General features: G+C 35.5%; 1 protein-coding gene across 1 annotated transcript; it reads right to left on the minus strand.

Moving 5' to 3' along the window:
* Positions 1-3,698: 3,698 nt before the first annotated feature.
* LOC115478354 (zinc finger protein ZIC 4-like) lies at positions 3,699-9,802 on the minus strand. The gene is made up of 2 exons (XM_030215658.1): positions 8,623-9,802; positions 3,699-4,138 (listed from the first exon to the last, which is right to left on the minus strand). The coding sequence occupies exons 1-2, from the start codon at positions 9,791-9,793 to the stop codon at positions 3,699-3,701; spliced, it is 1,611 nt and encodes a 536-aa protein (XP_030071518.1). The 5' UTR covers positions 9,794-9,802.
* Between the last annotated feature and the right edge of the window lie 9,272 nt (positions 9,803-19,074).

Consider the following 19,074-nt stretch of genomic DNA (forward strand, 5'->3'; position numbering starts at 1 on the left):
GATGTGTTAAAGAAATTGCAGAAGCTCCTACAGCCACTTGGCAGCAGACAGATTATAAGAAACATTAAAAGAACCAATAGCAGTTATACTACTTTTATGGTACTAAAGCATATATTCAAATTTGGCTCAAAATATGTAGTCATAATAACGAAACTGGACATTAAAAATAGGTTAATCAGTAAACATATGTACTTTGAAAGAGGGAAATTAAATAATTCCGTATTTTTATTAGAATGTTCAAAAGTGTACATTAAAATCAATACTTTAAATAATCATGTACAATTATAATTATTTGATAGTTAATGTTAATGGATTTTCCTTGATTATGGCTGGTTTTTTGCATGTTTTGTTGTTAAGTTGTCAATCAGTTTTTCCTTGGTTCTAACTTAGGAGGACTTTTCTTAAAGGCTGCAAGGTATGATGTCCTTGACTTTGGTGCACTTTTTGAATAAGAAACCAAAATTCCGAAATATGAAGTCTAGAGTTTCTCCGTGTACTCACACACAGATGATTGTAAGGGTTTTAAGACACTCATAATCTAAACTTGACCTTTGCTGTATAATTTAGATACCTAAAGAGTGAGTGTGTGTGTGAGGAGAGCAGGGGGGGGGGGTATTTTTTTTTCTCTTCTGAACGGTCAGCGGCTAAGGAACAGAAAAAAATTCGAAAGGAGGAGAACAAATCGCTGACAAAGAACGTTTTACGTTTCAACAGCGTTGTTAGGACGACATGCAGGAATTTCTCAGATAATAACTCCCACTTCAAAGATTTCTCACTTCAATAGAATTCGGGCCATCCCTTTTATTCAGTCACAAGAGCTGGCACTAAGGACGACTCTAGTGTTTGGATTTTTTCGTGGTGTTTATTTTTCCCCTATTCACCAGGGTACTTGGATAAAATAAACAACAAGACAATTAATAGAATATAGACTTCTAACTTTCCGGCATCATACTTATCTGTTTGGTGTTATCAAGACTACAGAGGTCTTTCCCTTACAGTCACCAGATGAACACAACTGCATAGTGTCTTAGACTCCTTTCTTGGTCTTCAGTAAAACTATGAACATGCTGTGTTTTTATAACTCGATCATTTTTCATCGAGCATCTTCGGGAAACAATTTCAGATACAGATATCTTTTTATTAAGGTTTTATTTAGCAGAAATGTAGGCCTCCCAGTATGTAAAGTAAACCCAGTTTATAATGTTCTGTTAATTATAATAGCTAAAACGTTCCCATTATTTTATTACGACGTGTTTTTTTTGGGGGGGGAGGGGTTCATAAATACACAAAAAATTCCTGAGTGTATTATGTGAGACAGTATATGATGGAGAACAGATTGACTGTATTAAGCTAGCATGAAACCAAAGGTCAGCGCAAATGTATCTTAATAGACTGTCTCAAATGGAGTGTGCCTTCTTTCAAGACATGTTGCTATTGGTTTTATCATTACCATAGCGATCTTAACGTAGCATGCTGATGCACCATAAAGCTCACACTTTCAACCCCAAAATCAGACCCTTTGAACAACCCGGACTTGATTAGACCATTCTCCTTTTCTTACCCTTAAAAACCATTTCCTTGCCTTTTGAAACTTTCCATCAAATCAAAATGCATTCTCTGATCAAGGCAGAAAGCAGAAACAAAAGTTAACTGAAGCTTCAATTCAAGGGGCTCTTTTCTGCCTGACGTTATTATCCATTTTTATTATGATCTGGAACAAGTACCCATTCGCGTGGTTTTTGTTTACCGGAAATTAACTGAAAATGATTTAGTTCACGTCAGAGAAAAAATATATACTTGTATACACATGAAAAAGGCCTGTTAGACGTAAATATTATGTCCTTAATGAAAAGAATGGAAGATCTCCAGACGCAGTCTTTCAGTATTTAAGTATGACTTGCCCATTGCCATAGAAATCCTAACTTACCATGAAGATTCACCGTTGCGAAGGAGTACTTCTTTGTGAAGGATTTCTTTGATGTCTAGAGCATAATATTCAAGCTTTCAGCTGCGGCTGTCTACTTTACCTTCAGAGCAACTGGGTAGACATCTGTAACAAGCAAATGAAAAATTAAAGGTGATTAGCCTACAGAACTGAACAGTTTGGATATAAAGAAACTCAGGCCCGCAGACAAGAATGGGGAAACAAATCTTATATCTAATACGTGAAAAGTCCTCTGCAGATGCTCCCCAAGCCTTTTTTTTTTCAGGATGGAGTTTTAAGATTCAAAAGCTTCTGGCCGGAGGCCACGCCATCTTTCCTTTAACATTTTGCCAATGTAGTATTTTTTTTTCCTGTAAATAGTGTGGTGTGTGTGTGTGTGTGTGTGTGTGTGTGTGTGTGTGTGTGGTGTGTGTGTGTGTGTGTGTGTGTGTGTGTGTGTGTGTGTGTGTGCGCGCGCGCGCTGGACAGAGGGGTCGAGGTGAAAGTTGCTTTATATTTTGAGTCATCCCAGTTTTGCCTGTTTAGAAAAATGTTTAGCAACTGAAGATACATCCTGCAAAATATGAGCTTACCAACCAAAGGTCCAAGTCCTTGCCAACTGGAAGGACTCGTTAAAGTTACCTAAAATACCTGATAACAGTTTTAAGGTACTGACCTGTAAAAAAAACCCAACTTCATTCTCGTTCTTAGAATGAGTCTTTTTTTGTAGTAAAAGATTAACTACAGCTCATAGTCCAAAAACTCTGGGGGTCATTTACTAAAGCATTAGCTTGAGTTATCTGCAGCAAGGTCCATTTTATTCCTATTGGCCTTGCTGCAGATAACTCAGCTAATCTTTAGTAAAAGACCCCCTGTATTTTGATGTTAAAAAAACCCAACATATTTAGGAGATAGATGTGCACTTAGGCACTAACATTACCAGTTTACACAATCTATTTGAAAAACTATCAGCTTGTAAGTCGTTTAAAACAGTTCCAGACGCTTGAATTCAACACTGTGACGTCACTTTTAGGTTCTCTAACTGCTAGAGTTTTTATTTCACCCCAGGGAAGCTACACTGCTTCCACAGAAAAAAATGCATTATTAAATATAAAATAAAGTGATATCGATTCAGCAAAGATTGACATTAAGTCATCAGGCCAAGCCTAGGCCTTTTCTTTAATTAGTGACATCTCAGAGCAAAATATACATACCGTAAACAAATAAAGAAAGATTCTGAACATACATTTTCACTGGGCTTCTTATTTAGTCAATGAAATTAACAATTGATTGGTTTTATACAAATCATTAATAATTGATAACTTTATTAAAAAAAGAAACATTGAAAATAGTAAGTTAACAAAATTCCCAGTAAAACACTATCACAGAATACCATCAACAATTTAACCTGTACACTATACAAATTCGTATTAAAACACTTTGGTTCATTGATACAAAATATATTTAAAATGGACGAGCTGTGAACATATTATAACAAGAATGAACAAAAAGCCTATACTGACTATACAAGTATGCAAGCAACAAAAAAACTAATCTTGGATGCCCTTGTGTATGTTTGACTTCAGAACTACAGTGTCTAGGAATGATAAAGAAAAATTCAGCATATTTAACATTTATTTCCTCTCCAATCACATACATCTTGTTTTCTCTTGATCATGTGATCTTTATCAGTGCTGCAGTCCTTGAATAGTAAGTCCAAATAAGTAAATAGCAGGATGTGTTCAATAAAGGCTATATTAGATCAGTTTTAGTTTTAATAATTAGGCCTAAGTTCACAGTTCCTGTAGGAAGTCTCTCCAGGGTCAGGTGATGGAGAGTTACTGGGAGGAGTTGGGATTCCACTTGCCCCTGAGCTCTGGCACACATACCATTCACTCAGGTTAGCTGCCTGCGAACTTGGAAGAGGTTCTGAAGAATGAGAGGAAGAAGCTGGCGGGTCTTGACCTGAGTCAGAAGACGGGGACACTAGAGAAGGTATGGAGGACTCATAGCCTGAACTTGGAGGAGGAGATTTGCAATGCACTTTCATATGCTTCCTCAAGGAACTGGGGTGTGTGTAGGATTTGTCACAACCTCTCACTTTACAGTTGTAGGGTTTGTCGCTGGTGTGCACGTGAGAGTGCTTCTTCCTGTCACTGCTGTTGGCAAAGCGTCTGTCACAGCCTTCAAACTCACATTTGAATGGCTTTTCTCCTGAAAAATGCAATTAATAGTACTTTAGAAACAATTATATTTCTTACAAGGAAGATTTCTAACAGATTAACTCTACAAATTCTGATTATTATAAAGTCTTCTAACTTACACCATTGACATTTAACAAATGTTCCTAAAGCATATATTCAAATGGGAGTGTGTGTGTATATGTATGAATAGTTATGTACTACCCCCACCCCCAAAACACCTGTATACTTCCTTAAGGCACATTTTAGCAGCAAGCAAATCTGGGTTTCACATACAGATTTTAAGAAAATAAAATGAGGTTTAGAACATATATATAATCAATTTTCAGCAAAGTATATTTTGTTTGCTTCTGCCACATTTCTAATTTTTGACTTGCACATGGAAATGTCTGAGAATTGTATTTTTTCATAATAAGCATGTTGTATATTTCCCACAAAAAAAACATGCTTGTTGTGAAAAAAAAAATACAATTCTCATGCATTTCAAGTACACTGTAGATATACAGGTCAAAAATTAGAAACGTGGCGGAAGCAAACAAAATTAAAATATTTTTTGCAGAAATCACACTGAATATACATGTTATTGCAAGACAATAAGGGGCCCTTTTACCAAGCTGCGGTAAAAGGAGCACAGCGGTGGTGTTGGCATGTGCACTTGCCATGTGCAGAGGTCCCTATTACTGCAGTGGGTTTTGTTTTTAAAGGAAATGGCTGTGTGGTCAGTACAAAATTACCTCATGGCCATGTCCTGGGGGATCCCTTACCGCCTCCCATTTAGGAAGTAGTAAGAGCTCGCTCCCGCACAAACATGGCAGTAACTGGGTAAGCCCCTAGCGGTAAAAATAAAAATATTTATGGTTGCACTGGAAATGGCTTGTGCTAGGGGCAGCACTACTGCCAGCTCTCACAGTGGGCTGGCAGTAGTGCCCCAGTGACATGTGTCGATGCTGCAGTAGCTCTACTGTGGCACTTTAAAAGGGCCCCTATGTGATTGAAATGGGAAGCTATTTCTTAGCTGAAATGATTTTACTTAATAGAAATATCATTTTCTGTACCATTCCCATTCCTCCTTGTCCTACTTTTTTCTTGGTACACATATGCCTCTTCAGGTGAATTTAGTAAAAGATTTCTGAAAGCATTTTTAATGCACAATTAATGCAAGTTCTTATTTCCATTACAGAGTAAATATTCTAGTATTCCTTTTGTATTGTTGTTTATAGTTACTGTATTTATACATACTTTCATAAATCATGACCAATGTTTTTTGTTATTGTCATTATTCCGTTTTTAAAAACACTTGATTTAATTAACTCTTTACCCAATTTTGAACCCCAGTGAATGTAGCTTGTATAATATTGGAGCAAGTTTAAACCAATTTACCACCAGGAATGATTCTGAGAAAAACCACTACTTTAGTAACTATATTGTAATAAAAATGCATGTTATATGTATAACATGTTATATGTGGAATTAAAAGATATTTATGGTGAATATATGTTTCCAAACAAACTTCCATTTCCTTCTATTAATAATACCTAAATGTGTTTTTTGTTTTCTATTTCAAAATTTGAGATTCATTAAGTAGTGTAATTTGGATAACTAGTTTTAGTGAACAGGACCTTATGACTAAATAAAAAGTTTAAGCAAATTTTTTGAAGGCTTACATTTTGTGTTTATGAAAACAAAGCACTGAAACTCAAGGCTCCAGGCCTTGTCCACCAACATGATAGTCCTAGACCCAAATAAATACCTTGCCTAAGGCCCTGATTTTTCAGCATGTGGAATTCCAAATGAGTAAAATCCATTAAAATAAATAATTGTTTCTGAATGAAACTTCCAGCATTGCATTTAAATATTTTTTATAATTGTTTAAAATAATTTATTTTGGCAATATTGCTACAGTGTTTGTATGTGCCACATAATTAGCACGTTTTTCTCCTAATATTATTCACTTGTTCATAATTGGTCGATAATCTTCCTTTACAAATTTGGAAAAACTATTTTTTTTTCAGTATGCGTAACATTTGTTTTAATTTCATTTACAAGCCAACCAAAACTGGCTCAGGTCTACGTAAGCTAAAGCCCTTTCTACGGTATATACGCAAGATGCCTTCATTATTATTTCAAATATTGCTGTCTAATTATAATTGCAAGTAAAGAAACAGTCTGACCTTCAGCTGACGAGCTGAGACAGCCAATCAAAAATATCATTGTAGTACAAGCAAACAGTATGTAAGGAGACCCATGGGAAAGGCGTCCTCATAGCCACTACAAAGTGAGAAATTTCCATGTAAAATCAAATGGGCTGCTGGTCTTTCCTTAAAAAAAAAAAAAAAAAAATCGAAATACATTCCTGTTCTCTTAAACCCTTGCCTTCCCTCTAATGCACCGATGAAAAAGCAGTTTCCTTCTGCAAAACAAATATTAAAGTGACTCCATGTTAGCTGGTTTGCATGCCATGGAAGCCTAAGCACATATAACTAGGATAATATGGAGTTTATATTTCATTTGATAGTATTGTTTATTAATGTATGTATATTCTTTGCGCTATGTTTAGCAGAAGCGATTTTGCTGCCCTTTATATCAACAGCGCCATGGAATAGTTGCAAAGATCACAAGCTGTTGCCAGCCCTAGAGTCTGTGAACCGCCATTTTAAACTACACTTGTAGCTCTGAAGCCTTTCTCGCAAAATAAAGTTGATATTGCTATAATGAAACATAGCAAAATACGAAAACAGAAGCTTTCTCTGAATTCATAGAAAACTGAAATCATAAAATTTATACACATTATAAATAATAATGCACACTTCTATTACTAAGTCTGTATCACCATATATTTTATAAACTATATTTTCTCTTAAAGAAGCTCAAAGTCTCTATTTTCCATCTGTTTATTTTGATAGGTGTTTACAGTTTTATTGTTACAAAATTACCAACTTCTATAAAATTCGACGATATCTCATTAAGAAAAATGAATGCTATTAATATTTCAAGAGGTTATTATTTTCTTATTGAGATACAGAGCGATTTCATAAATAATTTGCAGAAAATTGTAGTAGCACTTCAGAAACTTTTTTTTTTACTTATTTAATAGAAACGCTTAAATTCTAAAAGCCCTGAACAAAACAATTCAAACGCAGTAATTAATCAGTAAAGTGGAAAAAAAAGTCCATGTAAATTTTGTGCATGATGAACAGAAAAGTGCCATTCGAATTAAGCTCTGAACTGTTCATAAACCCATATAGTTTTAGCATACTTCTAACTGGAGGCCTAACCAAGCAGCTAAAGTTTGCTCTTACAGCACTGCCAGCATGGAGCAGTCTTTCATTTGCTGTTCTTTGCATGTGTTGAGCTAGCAGTATTATATACTTGGTATCTGCGTTCAACCAAAAGATTAACAAAGGCAGGATCTAAAACTGAGGAAAACTGAGAATTTTTAGCTCCGATAAGCTTATATACAAGTAGAGGGGAGTACAATGGACACCACATTGATTTTACATGCAGAAAGAAAACAGGGATGAGTATCATTAACTGAACAGCGAAGAACATATATTTTTAAAAAATAATCATTTTGCACTGTTTTTTGTTTGAAATGAAGTTGCTCTGAACATATATAAAAAAATTCCACAATTTAGCGAAACGAGGGGGGAGGGACTATGAACCTCATGGGCAACAAAAAGGATGGTTTGATTTTAAAAAGCCAAATAGTGGAGTAGCATCAGTTCGAAATTTTATATAGTTTGTTTTAATTCTGCAGAAAGGCCCAAATCATCTTTTCATCTTCAAGGGGGTGGGGGTGGGGGTGGGGGTGGGGGGGGGGGGAAGCAAAGAGCACCCAAAGCTGTCTGGTAAGCTAATTAATACGGCTTCGGAGGTTGTTCCGGGAAGTGTGAAAACTTTTATGTGCAATTTCATTAATTATAGATGGCTTTGGCTGGAGGAGTTCAAACACAGCTATAAAATATCTTGGGTCTAGCTACTTCGCTTTCTGTTAACTAGAACTAGCAGATGTTTTGACACATGTCCTAATTTGAGTGACATTTCTGCAAATAACATATTAAATATAGGCTGAAATACAAGATCATTTCACTTTCTATTTTACTTTAATAAATATACGTCACTTTTATTCATACTGAACGTTTAAAATGTATTTGAACGAATTATTATTAGATGTGGAAAGTACATTTATTGGTGAGACTAATGTTGCAAAAGCTCATTGTACTCAACGATTCTGAGTTTTCACAGTCTTCTAGATCTCTAGTTATTCTAGAAAATTGTAAACATATACACACACGTGTGTATCTATATGTACCATTGCATATATGTATACGTATAGGCTCGTCTGCATGTAAGTAGTGTAACAAACTAAAAGCACAAAAAAATCTGATTTTCATTCTTTTAAACTGATTCTTCTTCTTTTTTCTTTTGCTTTAAATACTTAGAAGAAGCACTATTAACATATTATATACATTAGTAATGGGAATTCGAAATACTGACCTGTGTGAGTCCTTTTGTGTATTTTGAGGTTTTCTGATCTAGCAAACACTTTCCCACAACCAGGAAACGGACACGGAAAGGGTTTTTCACCTGTATGAACTCTGATGTGATTTACAAGTTTATATTTGGCTTTAAAAGGTTTTCCCACTCTTGGACACTCTTCCCAGAAACAGATGTGATTGGACTGCTCGGGTCCACCAACATGTTCCACAGTGACATGGGTTACCAGTTCGTGCATGGTGCTGAAAGTTTTCGAACAGAGTTTCTTGGGTGCTTGTTCCTCCTCTATCCACTTGCAGATGAGTTCTTGTTTGATAGTCTGCCTCATGTAGCGAAAAAAGGCGCCGGGGCCGTGGTGAGGTGAGAGATTCACGTTCAGATTCATCCCACTGTAGTTAGGCAAAGACGAAGGCGAAAATGGATCTGTCCTGGAAGCTGGCACTTGATTAAAGTGTTCAGACCTGGCGTACATTTCTCCAGGTAGCCCCAGTCTTATCTGTCCGTTTAGGGGGTGGCCACCTGGGGCTGTATGTGTAGGCTGTTCATGGAGTCCAGAGAAAAGTGAATGATTTCCAGCTTCTGAATGGTGCCCATGGTGTCCGGGATAGCTACCTGTTGTTGAGACAAACATTCCGTGGTGAGAACTTGCAGCAGTGTGCTGCTCTGTCAGCCCTGGCATGACTGGAGCTGTCAATTCTCTGCGTACAAAAAAGTCCCTACCTGCAGAAATGGTCTGAGCTGTGTGAGAGATGGGATAGGGCACTACTGCTGATTGAGCCGGGCCAAAAGCTCCTGTTTGACCTGAGGCAAGCTCAGCGTGGCCTGTCATATGATGGTAGTGGTGGTGGTGGTGGGGATGGTGGTGGGGATGATGGGCAGGGCTGAGTTTAAGGGTCGCTGAATGTCCCATGTGTTCTGGCCGGAAAACAGGCGCTGGGCCCAGACGGGATTCTGCTGCATACTCCCCAGGGTGCGTGGGAGCCATTGAATGGGAGTGAGCGGAGAAGCCCGGGAAGCCTGGTATGCTTTGAGGGGGACGGTGATGATGATGATGATGATGATGGTGGTGATGATGATGATGAGCCCCTGCCAAGTCTACTAATCTGAGCGCTTGGTTCCGCTTGTAGAGTGGAGGGTCCATCACTGTGTTTCCCAAAGCATCCACACTCATTGCTTCTAATTCTAAAGTCACCTGATTGCGGGAAAATAAAATAAAAAAAAACTTTTTTCAAAGTTTGTTAAGTTTTTTTTTTTTCTTTTTATGTCTACGTGGAATCCCATACGCTTGAGAGGCAGCAGCAGGACGCTTTGAGATACTGAATAGAGATTCATGGACACAGCTACAGCCCAGAGAGCGAAACAATAACGGCGAACTTTGATTGGTCAGAGGCAGATGATTGACGTCATTGATGACAGCTCCCGCTGAAGACTGAAAGGCTCGAGCCAGAGAAAACATTCCAGTGCGCTTGCGCACAGCCTAGCGGCACCGCTCTCTCGGCAAAAGTAGTATTGAGCAGTGCCTGGTGTTTTCATTTACTATGAACGTTGTTTTTTTGTTTTGTTTTGGTTTTTTTTTAATCTGCATCTCTAATTGACAGATTAAGAAATGCTAGAAAGTATCAGGGCGAGGAAAACTTCCGTACGTGGACCAATCAGTTTCCTACTAAGAGAATGCTTATCTGGGAACTGTTTATTCCGGAAACTCTTTCTTTCAATTTTGGAAGGCTCATGCAACTATGGTCCCTCTGAGAACACACTGCAGCTTTAAGCGGCTAAAATGTTCTTTGGAAAGGTGTAATTACGATCTATACACATTCTTACTTTTTTTTTTTTAACCACAATATTTAATCACAATACTGGTGTTTCTTTTTCAAAGGTTAAAAAGAGCAGCAAACAAAAATGATGTGACCCAGATGTGTAAAAACGTGTGTTTTAAGATGAGAATCAATAAAATAATTCAATTGAAATGTGGATCAGAAAGAATGAAGTTTACTGACTTCAGTGACAGTTACTTAGTGGGAAAAGTAACGTGCATGTGCTTTTAGAATCATGATGAAGATCATATAATTAGATTAGTAAGACCTTCTTCTCAGTTTTGAATGCATTCGTCACTTATTGAGCACTGTCTTCTGTCCCTATTTTGCTGTGACAAACAATTATGATATGATGATGCAATTTCTGCCTGGGATTTGAAACTATATTTTCTATTGCACCTAAAAAATCTATGCTTTTTACTTCTCCCATCATATTTTGCATGAACATTACAAACGGTATTTTACACTTTTTCACTTTTAGTGCTCTTCATAGTTGGGTTAAGATTTTCAAACATCGGAACCTATCAATTTGAAGAATGGAACTCTAATCAGAAAGCAGTGTCACACAGAGGCAGTCACAAGATTATACAATCTACTCAGAAAAAGGAACCAGAAAAAGGAAACAGTTATTAAGCTTTTATGCATGTGAACACTTGTTGAATACAGAAATAACAAAATGGCAATGTAGATGGTTTAATTCTGATTCCATCTTTTAGAATTGCAGGAAAGCTTTTCAGATTTGTATAGATTGATATGGAGTTATGTATTTCAAAAATGATGATAATGGCAATGAGAATGATGATGATTATGCTTTTTTAAGTCTGTTAAATTGAAGGAAAACTATTTGATCACTAAAATTTTCCTATTTGCAAAAGGCCACTTTGGAAAAAAAATATTCAGAGGTACAGAATAAAGCTATCATCAAATATAGAATTCTCATTAGTTTTTACAACCTTGCAATGCTTGTAAACCTCAACATCAAGTAGTCTTTACTTAACCACCACACACTTTTTTTTGTCAACTGCACTATGTAAATGCACTAAAAAAATTTATTCTGTTGCTGAAGCAAATCTATAAATAAAGTGTTTAATATCTTAGGAGGATATATACAGGCCATTTTTAAAATGATGAATGCTGAATTATTTTACTGGTGGGAACAGTGGATATACTGGAAACTGGACTTAGCTGTAGGTCACAAAGCTAGAAGAGTCAACAGAAGACTAGGTCACCAAGAGTGCTGGAGGCATCTACACATGAATTAAAAAAAACAGACTGTTCATTTAAAAAAAATGTAGTAAACAAGGATAGTAAAATGTTGCAGTTTTCCTTTTATGATGTTAGGAAAGGGGTTGTGATTGGTTAATAATGGAAAGACACCCTATATGTTGAACACATTATTTTGTTATAAATAGAATCACAGACACCTATACTACATATAATTTATACACTATCTACTAGTCAAATCATCAAAACGTTCCCCCCCCCCCCACAAAATAACATTGAATTAAAATAAACAATCCTACGTAAAAATAAGGCAGAATACAGGTTCTAAATTGAGCTTCTAGGGCTTTATTTTCCAATAAGTTGGATCCCAGTTTTACATCTGAAGAAGGGATCTCTGTGAGCCAGAAAATTCTTACACAATAAACTCTTTGATTAATTATTATGTTGGTCCAGGAGGAGATATCAGAATGTGGAAATAACCCTGTCTTGCAAAATATCAATCATAGGTTTCAGTGCTGGGGTGCAGGGGGTGCTGAGTATCCCAATTTTTGAGCAACCTCCCTCATTGAGTTCCTCACTGATGTGTTTAGCACCTCTAATCATTTTGAAAAGTTGGCATCTATGGTATCAATAAGGCTGCCATAATCTGACCGGATCCCTTGACACAGAATGGTCAATTGTATTTGAAAAGTAGAATCCTTGTAAAGTCATAGGAAAGAAGCACCTAGGTTTTTTTGCTTTTTTTTTTGGTCTGTTTGTTTGTTAGTGTTTGGTGCTACTGATTTTTTTTTTAAAACTCGTTCTCTGCCAGAACAACAGCACAAAGTAAAGATCCTAACTGTGCTGTTCAACAAAAACTTGACGCTAAGAGGCAAAACATTCAAAAAAAACTTTGACAAAAGAACACTGAGGATTTAAAATTGGGGACAATCAAATGTGAATGATGATTATTCCATGTTAAGGAGTTTTCCAACTTTCGGTAGCTAACTTTATAACATTGGAGAACAACTCAATATTTCTAGTCTCACTTTGTTTAAAACAGAAACAAACAAAAACAAATCTTTTCCAGCTTTTAATGGTTACAAAAAAAAATCATTTTGAAGGCAATAAACAAGGGCTCTGCCAAATGATATGTCTGATTCTTTCCGGAGTCAAATTTTAGTAATGTTTATAGTATTATTCTCCAAAATTAAATATAGAGAATGCATTCTAGTCTAAGATTAAACTTTTGAAATATGTTCAGCTTTATTTTCGATGTTAAGAATGTTTAGATTAGTTTATATGGAACCCTATCTATTCTTGACTGTTTTCTAAACCAAAAAAAACAAGTGCGAAAAAATGTATGACTTTTATAGCTAAATCATAGAAATACTATGTCTCAGAATTGCCTCTATAATTATTTTTTTATATAAGTAGTATTAACTGCGCCCCCTAGAAATCTAGGTTGAATATTACATAGAAAACATCCCGATTGTTTGAATATAATCTATATCGCAAAAGATTTCATAAAGAATGCGAGAAGGAATGAATATTAATAATATGTTACTTACAAACCTAATGGAATGTTGGTTCCTTGATAAAGTTACAGCTTCACTTCGGCATAACCTCTGATTTCTACATGAGTGGTGTCTTTTTAGAAATTTCGACAGTGCTCAATGAAGAGAGACATCTGGAATAATTTATCAAGTAAAATGTTATTATGGTTTTCAATATCACAATATACCGTATACTACTGCAAGCTTCTTGAAAAGTGATAAGAGTTATGCAAGTTCAGAGAAGCCAATAAGCCCTGAAAATATTTTTCATTAGAATTTGCACAATCTGTTATGCCTGTTTTTATTACATAAAATATTTTAATTAAGCAAGTGGTTGTTTCTAAATATTTTCTGCTTATTTAAGCCACTCTGTATAAATAAGGCTATCTTTAGTTGAATAGATACTAAAAGCTGCATAATACTTGCATATCTGGTCTCCTTCCTGTATCATCACAATAGTACATTAGAGGTTTCTCAGTAATACGTTGAAGAGAAATAAAGATCAGCCAAATAAATGTAAGGTGATATCCTTTCATTGGACCAATGTAATACATTTCTGGATTAGCCAGAAATGCATTAACAGCCTCAGTAAAAGAGTACCACCTTACAGTTGCTTATCTTTTTATTTCCATGCATTGATGAGAACAGGCTACAGTGTTGTGATCAGTGTTCTAGTGAATCTATGTACAATCAATTTACAGTATAGCTGAACTGCCAAGATCAACATTTTGGTCTAATGATTTGTGCCTGTTCAAGTTATCCGATTTCTTTTGAAATTTCATAATTACTGATTTATTAGGACATTGAATCGCCTATTAATAAATTTAGCTCAGTTTCAATTTCAAATTCATTAAGTGCAACTCACTGTAAATACACAACTTTGAGGGGAAATGGTAACATTTTATGTACTAAAAGACATATGCTAAAATTAAAATAGACTGATGATACATTATATCTTTAGGTAAGTCTCTTGATTTGCCCAACTACCAAAGACAATGAATTGGCATCGATCGTTTTGAACATCTTTACTTACCAATGATGTGACTTTGGTACCGAAAGGTTAAGTAGCGCAAGCCTAATTAAAGTTTTAAGTTTTCTTGCATTGTTAACCCCCTTGTGTTCTTATGTTTATGAAACCCATTCTCTTTGCTTTTGCTTTATATGCAAAATTGCATTGCAATTTGTTCTCTTATTTTCTTATTTCTGACTTCACTTTTGGAAGATGTTGCTTGACGTTAGTTTACGTGGAATATGTTCCTTGACATTAGTTTATGTTGTATTATAATTTCCATTAAACATTATTTTCATTAGAATATTAACAGATATTTCAGAAATAGGAAAACACTAGTTGAGAACAAGTAAAAAAATGAAAACATTTTGCTATAGCATAAAAGATATGTAACACCTACAGAACCTAACATTTATAATATCAATAAGATCTATGCATTACACTGTTATGCCCACAGCTGCATGTGTAATTTTAATGTACTATATCAAGATTACGGTGTTCCTGTCAGATTAGACGTCAGTCACTAACTACTCTGACCACATTGTGCAAGCCTGGAGTACATGGTGAAGATGATGCACATCATGTAAACGCCATCAAAAAGATCAAAGTTTTCATCCTTAATAGGATCCAATACACGTCAAACTTCATTCCAATCAAATCTTCTCTAAATGAATTCATGATGAATATGTTATGGACTAATGCGACAGTACAATCACAAAGGGTCAGAGGTTGTTGTTTCAATGAAGGAGTCGTCAAATATTAATTCTAGGATCTCAAAATGAATAGGCATTGATCAGGATTAACCAGCTGCTGGTGGGGCCTTATGCCACTGATTTGTGTTCATGCAAATATGTTAAACGCAATGCTAACATATATCTATCTATCTATCTATCTATCTATCTATCTATCTATCTATCTATCTATCTATCTATCTATCTATCTATCTATCGTCACTTTTTAACCAGGAAGAGTATATATTTTAAATTCATTGTACAGTTTCGTGATGTTCCTTGAATGTACTGCTATATAATTATAAGAAAGAATGTGTATCTCACCTTATGACTTGTTCTATACCTACAGGCAATCACAGAGGTGTTTGCACATTTGAGATCCGGTTCAATAAAAATGTTCCTCGTGGAAACAGAATTGGAGAAACTCTTTGTAGAATATATGAGATGGTGACTGCAAACTGATATTACAGTAGCCAATATATATAAAATCCCTTCATGTATGCACTTTAAGTCCACTTAGAGGCATATTTTCAAAGCACTTAGCCTCCCAAAGTTCCATAGAAACCTATGGAACTTAGCCTCCCAAAGTGCTTTGAAAATATGCCTCATGGTAATATTATAATAAAAGTACAACTATGGAATTTACTAACATTTTAGTATAACCACATTCTAACACATATGAGAACAATCTCAAGCAACATATGCTTCAATCTTCATTAAAAACTTGGGCACCATTAGACTCATATTGTGCTAATATCAGCACCTGGACTCAGGTTACTATAACTTAAGTACAATGATCACCTTTACTGATACCTCTATTATTATCTTTTAGATCTGGACTTTAAACAAACAGTAAGTGTATTTTCACACCTGTTATAATGGATGCTTTTCCTTTTTCTTTTATTTTATGGTTAAATTGCATGTTATAATCTCTTATGGAAAAAAATTTCAATAAAAAGATTTTTAAAAATCTAAATTATTTTCTAATAAATATGAAATAATATCACACCGTTTGATTCCATTTCCACTTATCCGAATGGCCTCAATTATTTATTGTTCATAGGGTTCGAAGTCTTAAATTTTAGTTAGTGTTAGTTCCAATTTTTTTAAGACTAATTTTTTTAAGACTGAAAAAGACAAAAAGATTTTTGTAAGAGAGAAGTTTCATTGTTTATATGTGTTTTACTCTATATTCAACTAAAAAAAAATACACTAATTAATAAAGTGTGCGCATGGACTGTAACAATCAATATACTGAACACAGCATATTCTGCATATTACATTACAGCTATAGCATAAAATAGAACAGAATTCATTATAGCAATAACATGTAAAAGATAGTTAACAGAGAAGAAAAAAGGACCGAGTGTATAAAGATCCCTTCATTTCTCACATACAAATTGACATTTTACATTGCTATAAATTAATGCTTCATATTTACAATCACATTATTTTCTTGCATTTTACATTCAGAATACTTCTAATTTGTGAAGATACAAATAATTTGGAGAATATAATGTTAAATCTATATCGCCAAAATTTCAGTTTAATAGCATACTTGTCAGAAAGCTGATGAAATAGCCGCAGATTCATTTATCGCATATTTTACAGTACTGGAGAAACTACAAATGGAAAAGGGGAAGGGTCTTACAATTTAGTCAGTAGGAGGAAGAGTATAAAGCCTCTAATGTATCACACAATTGTGTACATATGAAAAACCTACCCTTTTCAGTTTCTTTCAGTTTTCAAAACAAACTTTCACAAACATCTTCTTTAATAATACTGAATTTATAGTATTATTTATCTTAGGTTTTCCAAATTGAACTTGGTTCAGACATACCCATATGCATGTTTCCATATGAAATACTTGTGTCAAATAGTCTTGCATCTTTGAGAAAGGCTGATGAACTGGTCTCTGAGTTGTCTATTATTTTTTTTTAATGACTTTTCGTCAACAACATTGTTGGAGCTAACTCACAGGCTAACGAATGTTTATTTTGTTTTCATTAGTTTAGTGCTGTGCATGGGTCTTTTGACTTAAGTTAAATCATTTCCACATTGCCTTTTATAATAAAAATGCGATTCTATGCAGTTCTAAAACATATCGATAACTTCTAGGAAAAAGGGCCTACAGTATTAGCTGATGCTTAAGTATTCTAAGCCCTCCCCTTCCCCCCAAAAGTCTACATATTCAGCCCCAGCAGACTTGAAAATTTTGACTTTCGTCAATAATGCTGAGTGCGTCCACTACAAAATACATGCTATATAGACAGAACAGTAGTCGAAACACAAGAGTGATATAGTAACTTCTTATGAAGCAGTTGCATAAAAATACTAGAAGATTCATCTGCCCGGCGATTATCAGGAGTTTAAACGGACAAGTCACAAATAATATCAAAATGTAAACAGTGGATTTCAACTATATAAATCAGAATTGTCCTCCACAGTTCAAGGAAATTAATCAGATTATTATTAGTTTTTTGTTAAGGGGCTCTTTCAGACATCATAGGTATGCTGCACGAAGGGCACTAAATCTAGGAGAGAAAGCTCTTACGAACAGAGAGCTCTCTACTGTACGTATTGTACTAGCAATAACGTTAGCCTTTTTTAAAAAGAAAATGATCGCACACAATAAGCTAAATAAGCGATCTGAAAATCTCACATAGTGTATATAAATACGTGATTAGGTTATCTATCCATTGACCACATGCATTGTTCTGTATGCTCTGAACCTAGCACATGTGGTTGCTCATAGGTCAGAGGTCAAACTCTGTGGTATCTCAAAAGTCGGCGACTTCAATAGGTTTTTCCTTCAACACTCATCCAAACTGATTAACTACATTTCCAGTAACATAGAACTTGTAGACTACATAATTTACGTAGAATGCTTTGCACGTTCCAAATGTCTGAAATAAAGATGGTTTTATTTAAACGGCGGGGAAATATAATTGCCATTTTCTACCGCAAATTCTGTACCAGCAAACTTGCTCATTCCAATGAAAATGTTTAAATTCCTATAGTTTTCAAACACTGAGTCAAAAATATCGATCATGTTTTACTTTCTTTTAAATATTAATGATAACATTTTTTCACATAACTTACTAAAGGGGACTCGGTAATTCTAAAGCTGTTGGAACGCTGGAATAACAAAGCTAAAATATTTTCTTTCTGTAATCTTGTTGTTCAATATTTGTCTTACAATAGATTGTCTTTCTTTCCTGCACTAAAGAAAAGAAGAAAAAAAAAAACCTTCTTCCTCTGCAATCTGTAATATACACTGTCTATGACCTGAATTTTACTACTGGCATAATATTAGTAGGTAAATGAACGGATAGCACGGATATGCCACCTTCTCTCCTGTCCTCCCCAAATACAATAATATAAAAGATTTTTTTTCTCAGTTTCTAATTCTTTGACTTGAGGTACTTATCGACTCACTATCCCCTGCCCCTCCCCGCCTCACTCAAAAGTTTTTAAAAATGTTAAAAAAAAATAAAAATCTCACCTAAATCCTCCCTCCCCTCCCCAAAGGAAACCACCCCTGCCGCCAACCTGAGCGCATTGGAATGGAAATGGATGCCTGAATCTCTTTCGTACCTAGGCTGTTCTTTGTGAGAGGCTTGACGGCCACTAACAAAGGCTATCTGAACAAACAAACCATCTGACTGATATCTCTATTGCTTTTTCCTTCACTCGGTTTCATCTACATGAAAGTTCATGGAAATGGGGAGGTCAGAAGCAGGTTAAGCTAAGAAGTGGCTGGTGCAATGCACTATTTGCCTTACCGTCCTTACTCCACCTGTTGAAAAGATTCCCCCAGATCTTGCCAGCACTTCAGGGGTGACACCAAACTAGTTTGCAGCTCCATCTAGACGGTCATCCTTCATTTCTTCTTTTCTGCCTTTCTGGAAGCAGTTAGGGAATGTATGATGAAGCAGAAATGAGCCGTCAGGATGATATTTTAATGGCTTATGTGTCACGTTGGTGCATGTGGCTTTGAACTCGAACAGCTTTCGTTTCCTGCAGAGAGCGCCGCAAATCCCACTTGATAACTTCTACAACCCACAACTTTTTTCATTCATTCTTACTCTGTATATTTAGACACGCTCCCTAAAAATACCCTCTTGGCAGCCACCCCG

This window comes from Microcaecilia unicolor, chromosome 10 (assembly GCF_901765095.1).
Source record: "Microcaecilia unicolor chromosome 10, aMicUni1.1, whole genome shotgun sequence".
NCBI lineage: Eukaryota > Metazoa > Chordata > Amphibia > Gymnophiona > Siphonopidae > Microcaecilia > Microcaecilia unicolor.

What these genes read in the sequence shown, in the direction of transcription:
- LOC115478354 (XM_030215658.1), bottom strand. Translation starts at nt 9,793, where the DNA reads ATGAGTGTGGATGCTTTGGGAAACACAGTGATGGACCCTCCACTCTAC. An exon ending in ACACAAAAGGACTCACACAG is followed by an intron (nt 4,139 to 8,622) that starts GTCAGTATTTCG and finishes TGCATTTTTCAG; the next exon opens with GAGAAAAGCCATTCAAATGT.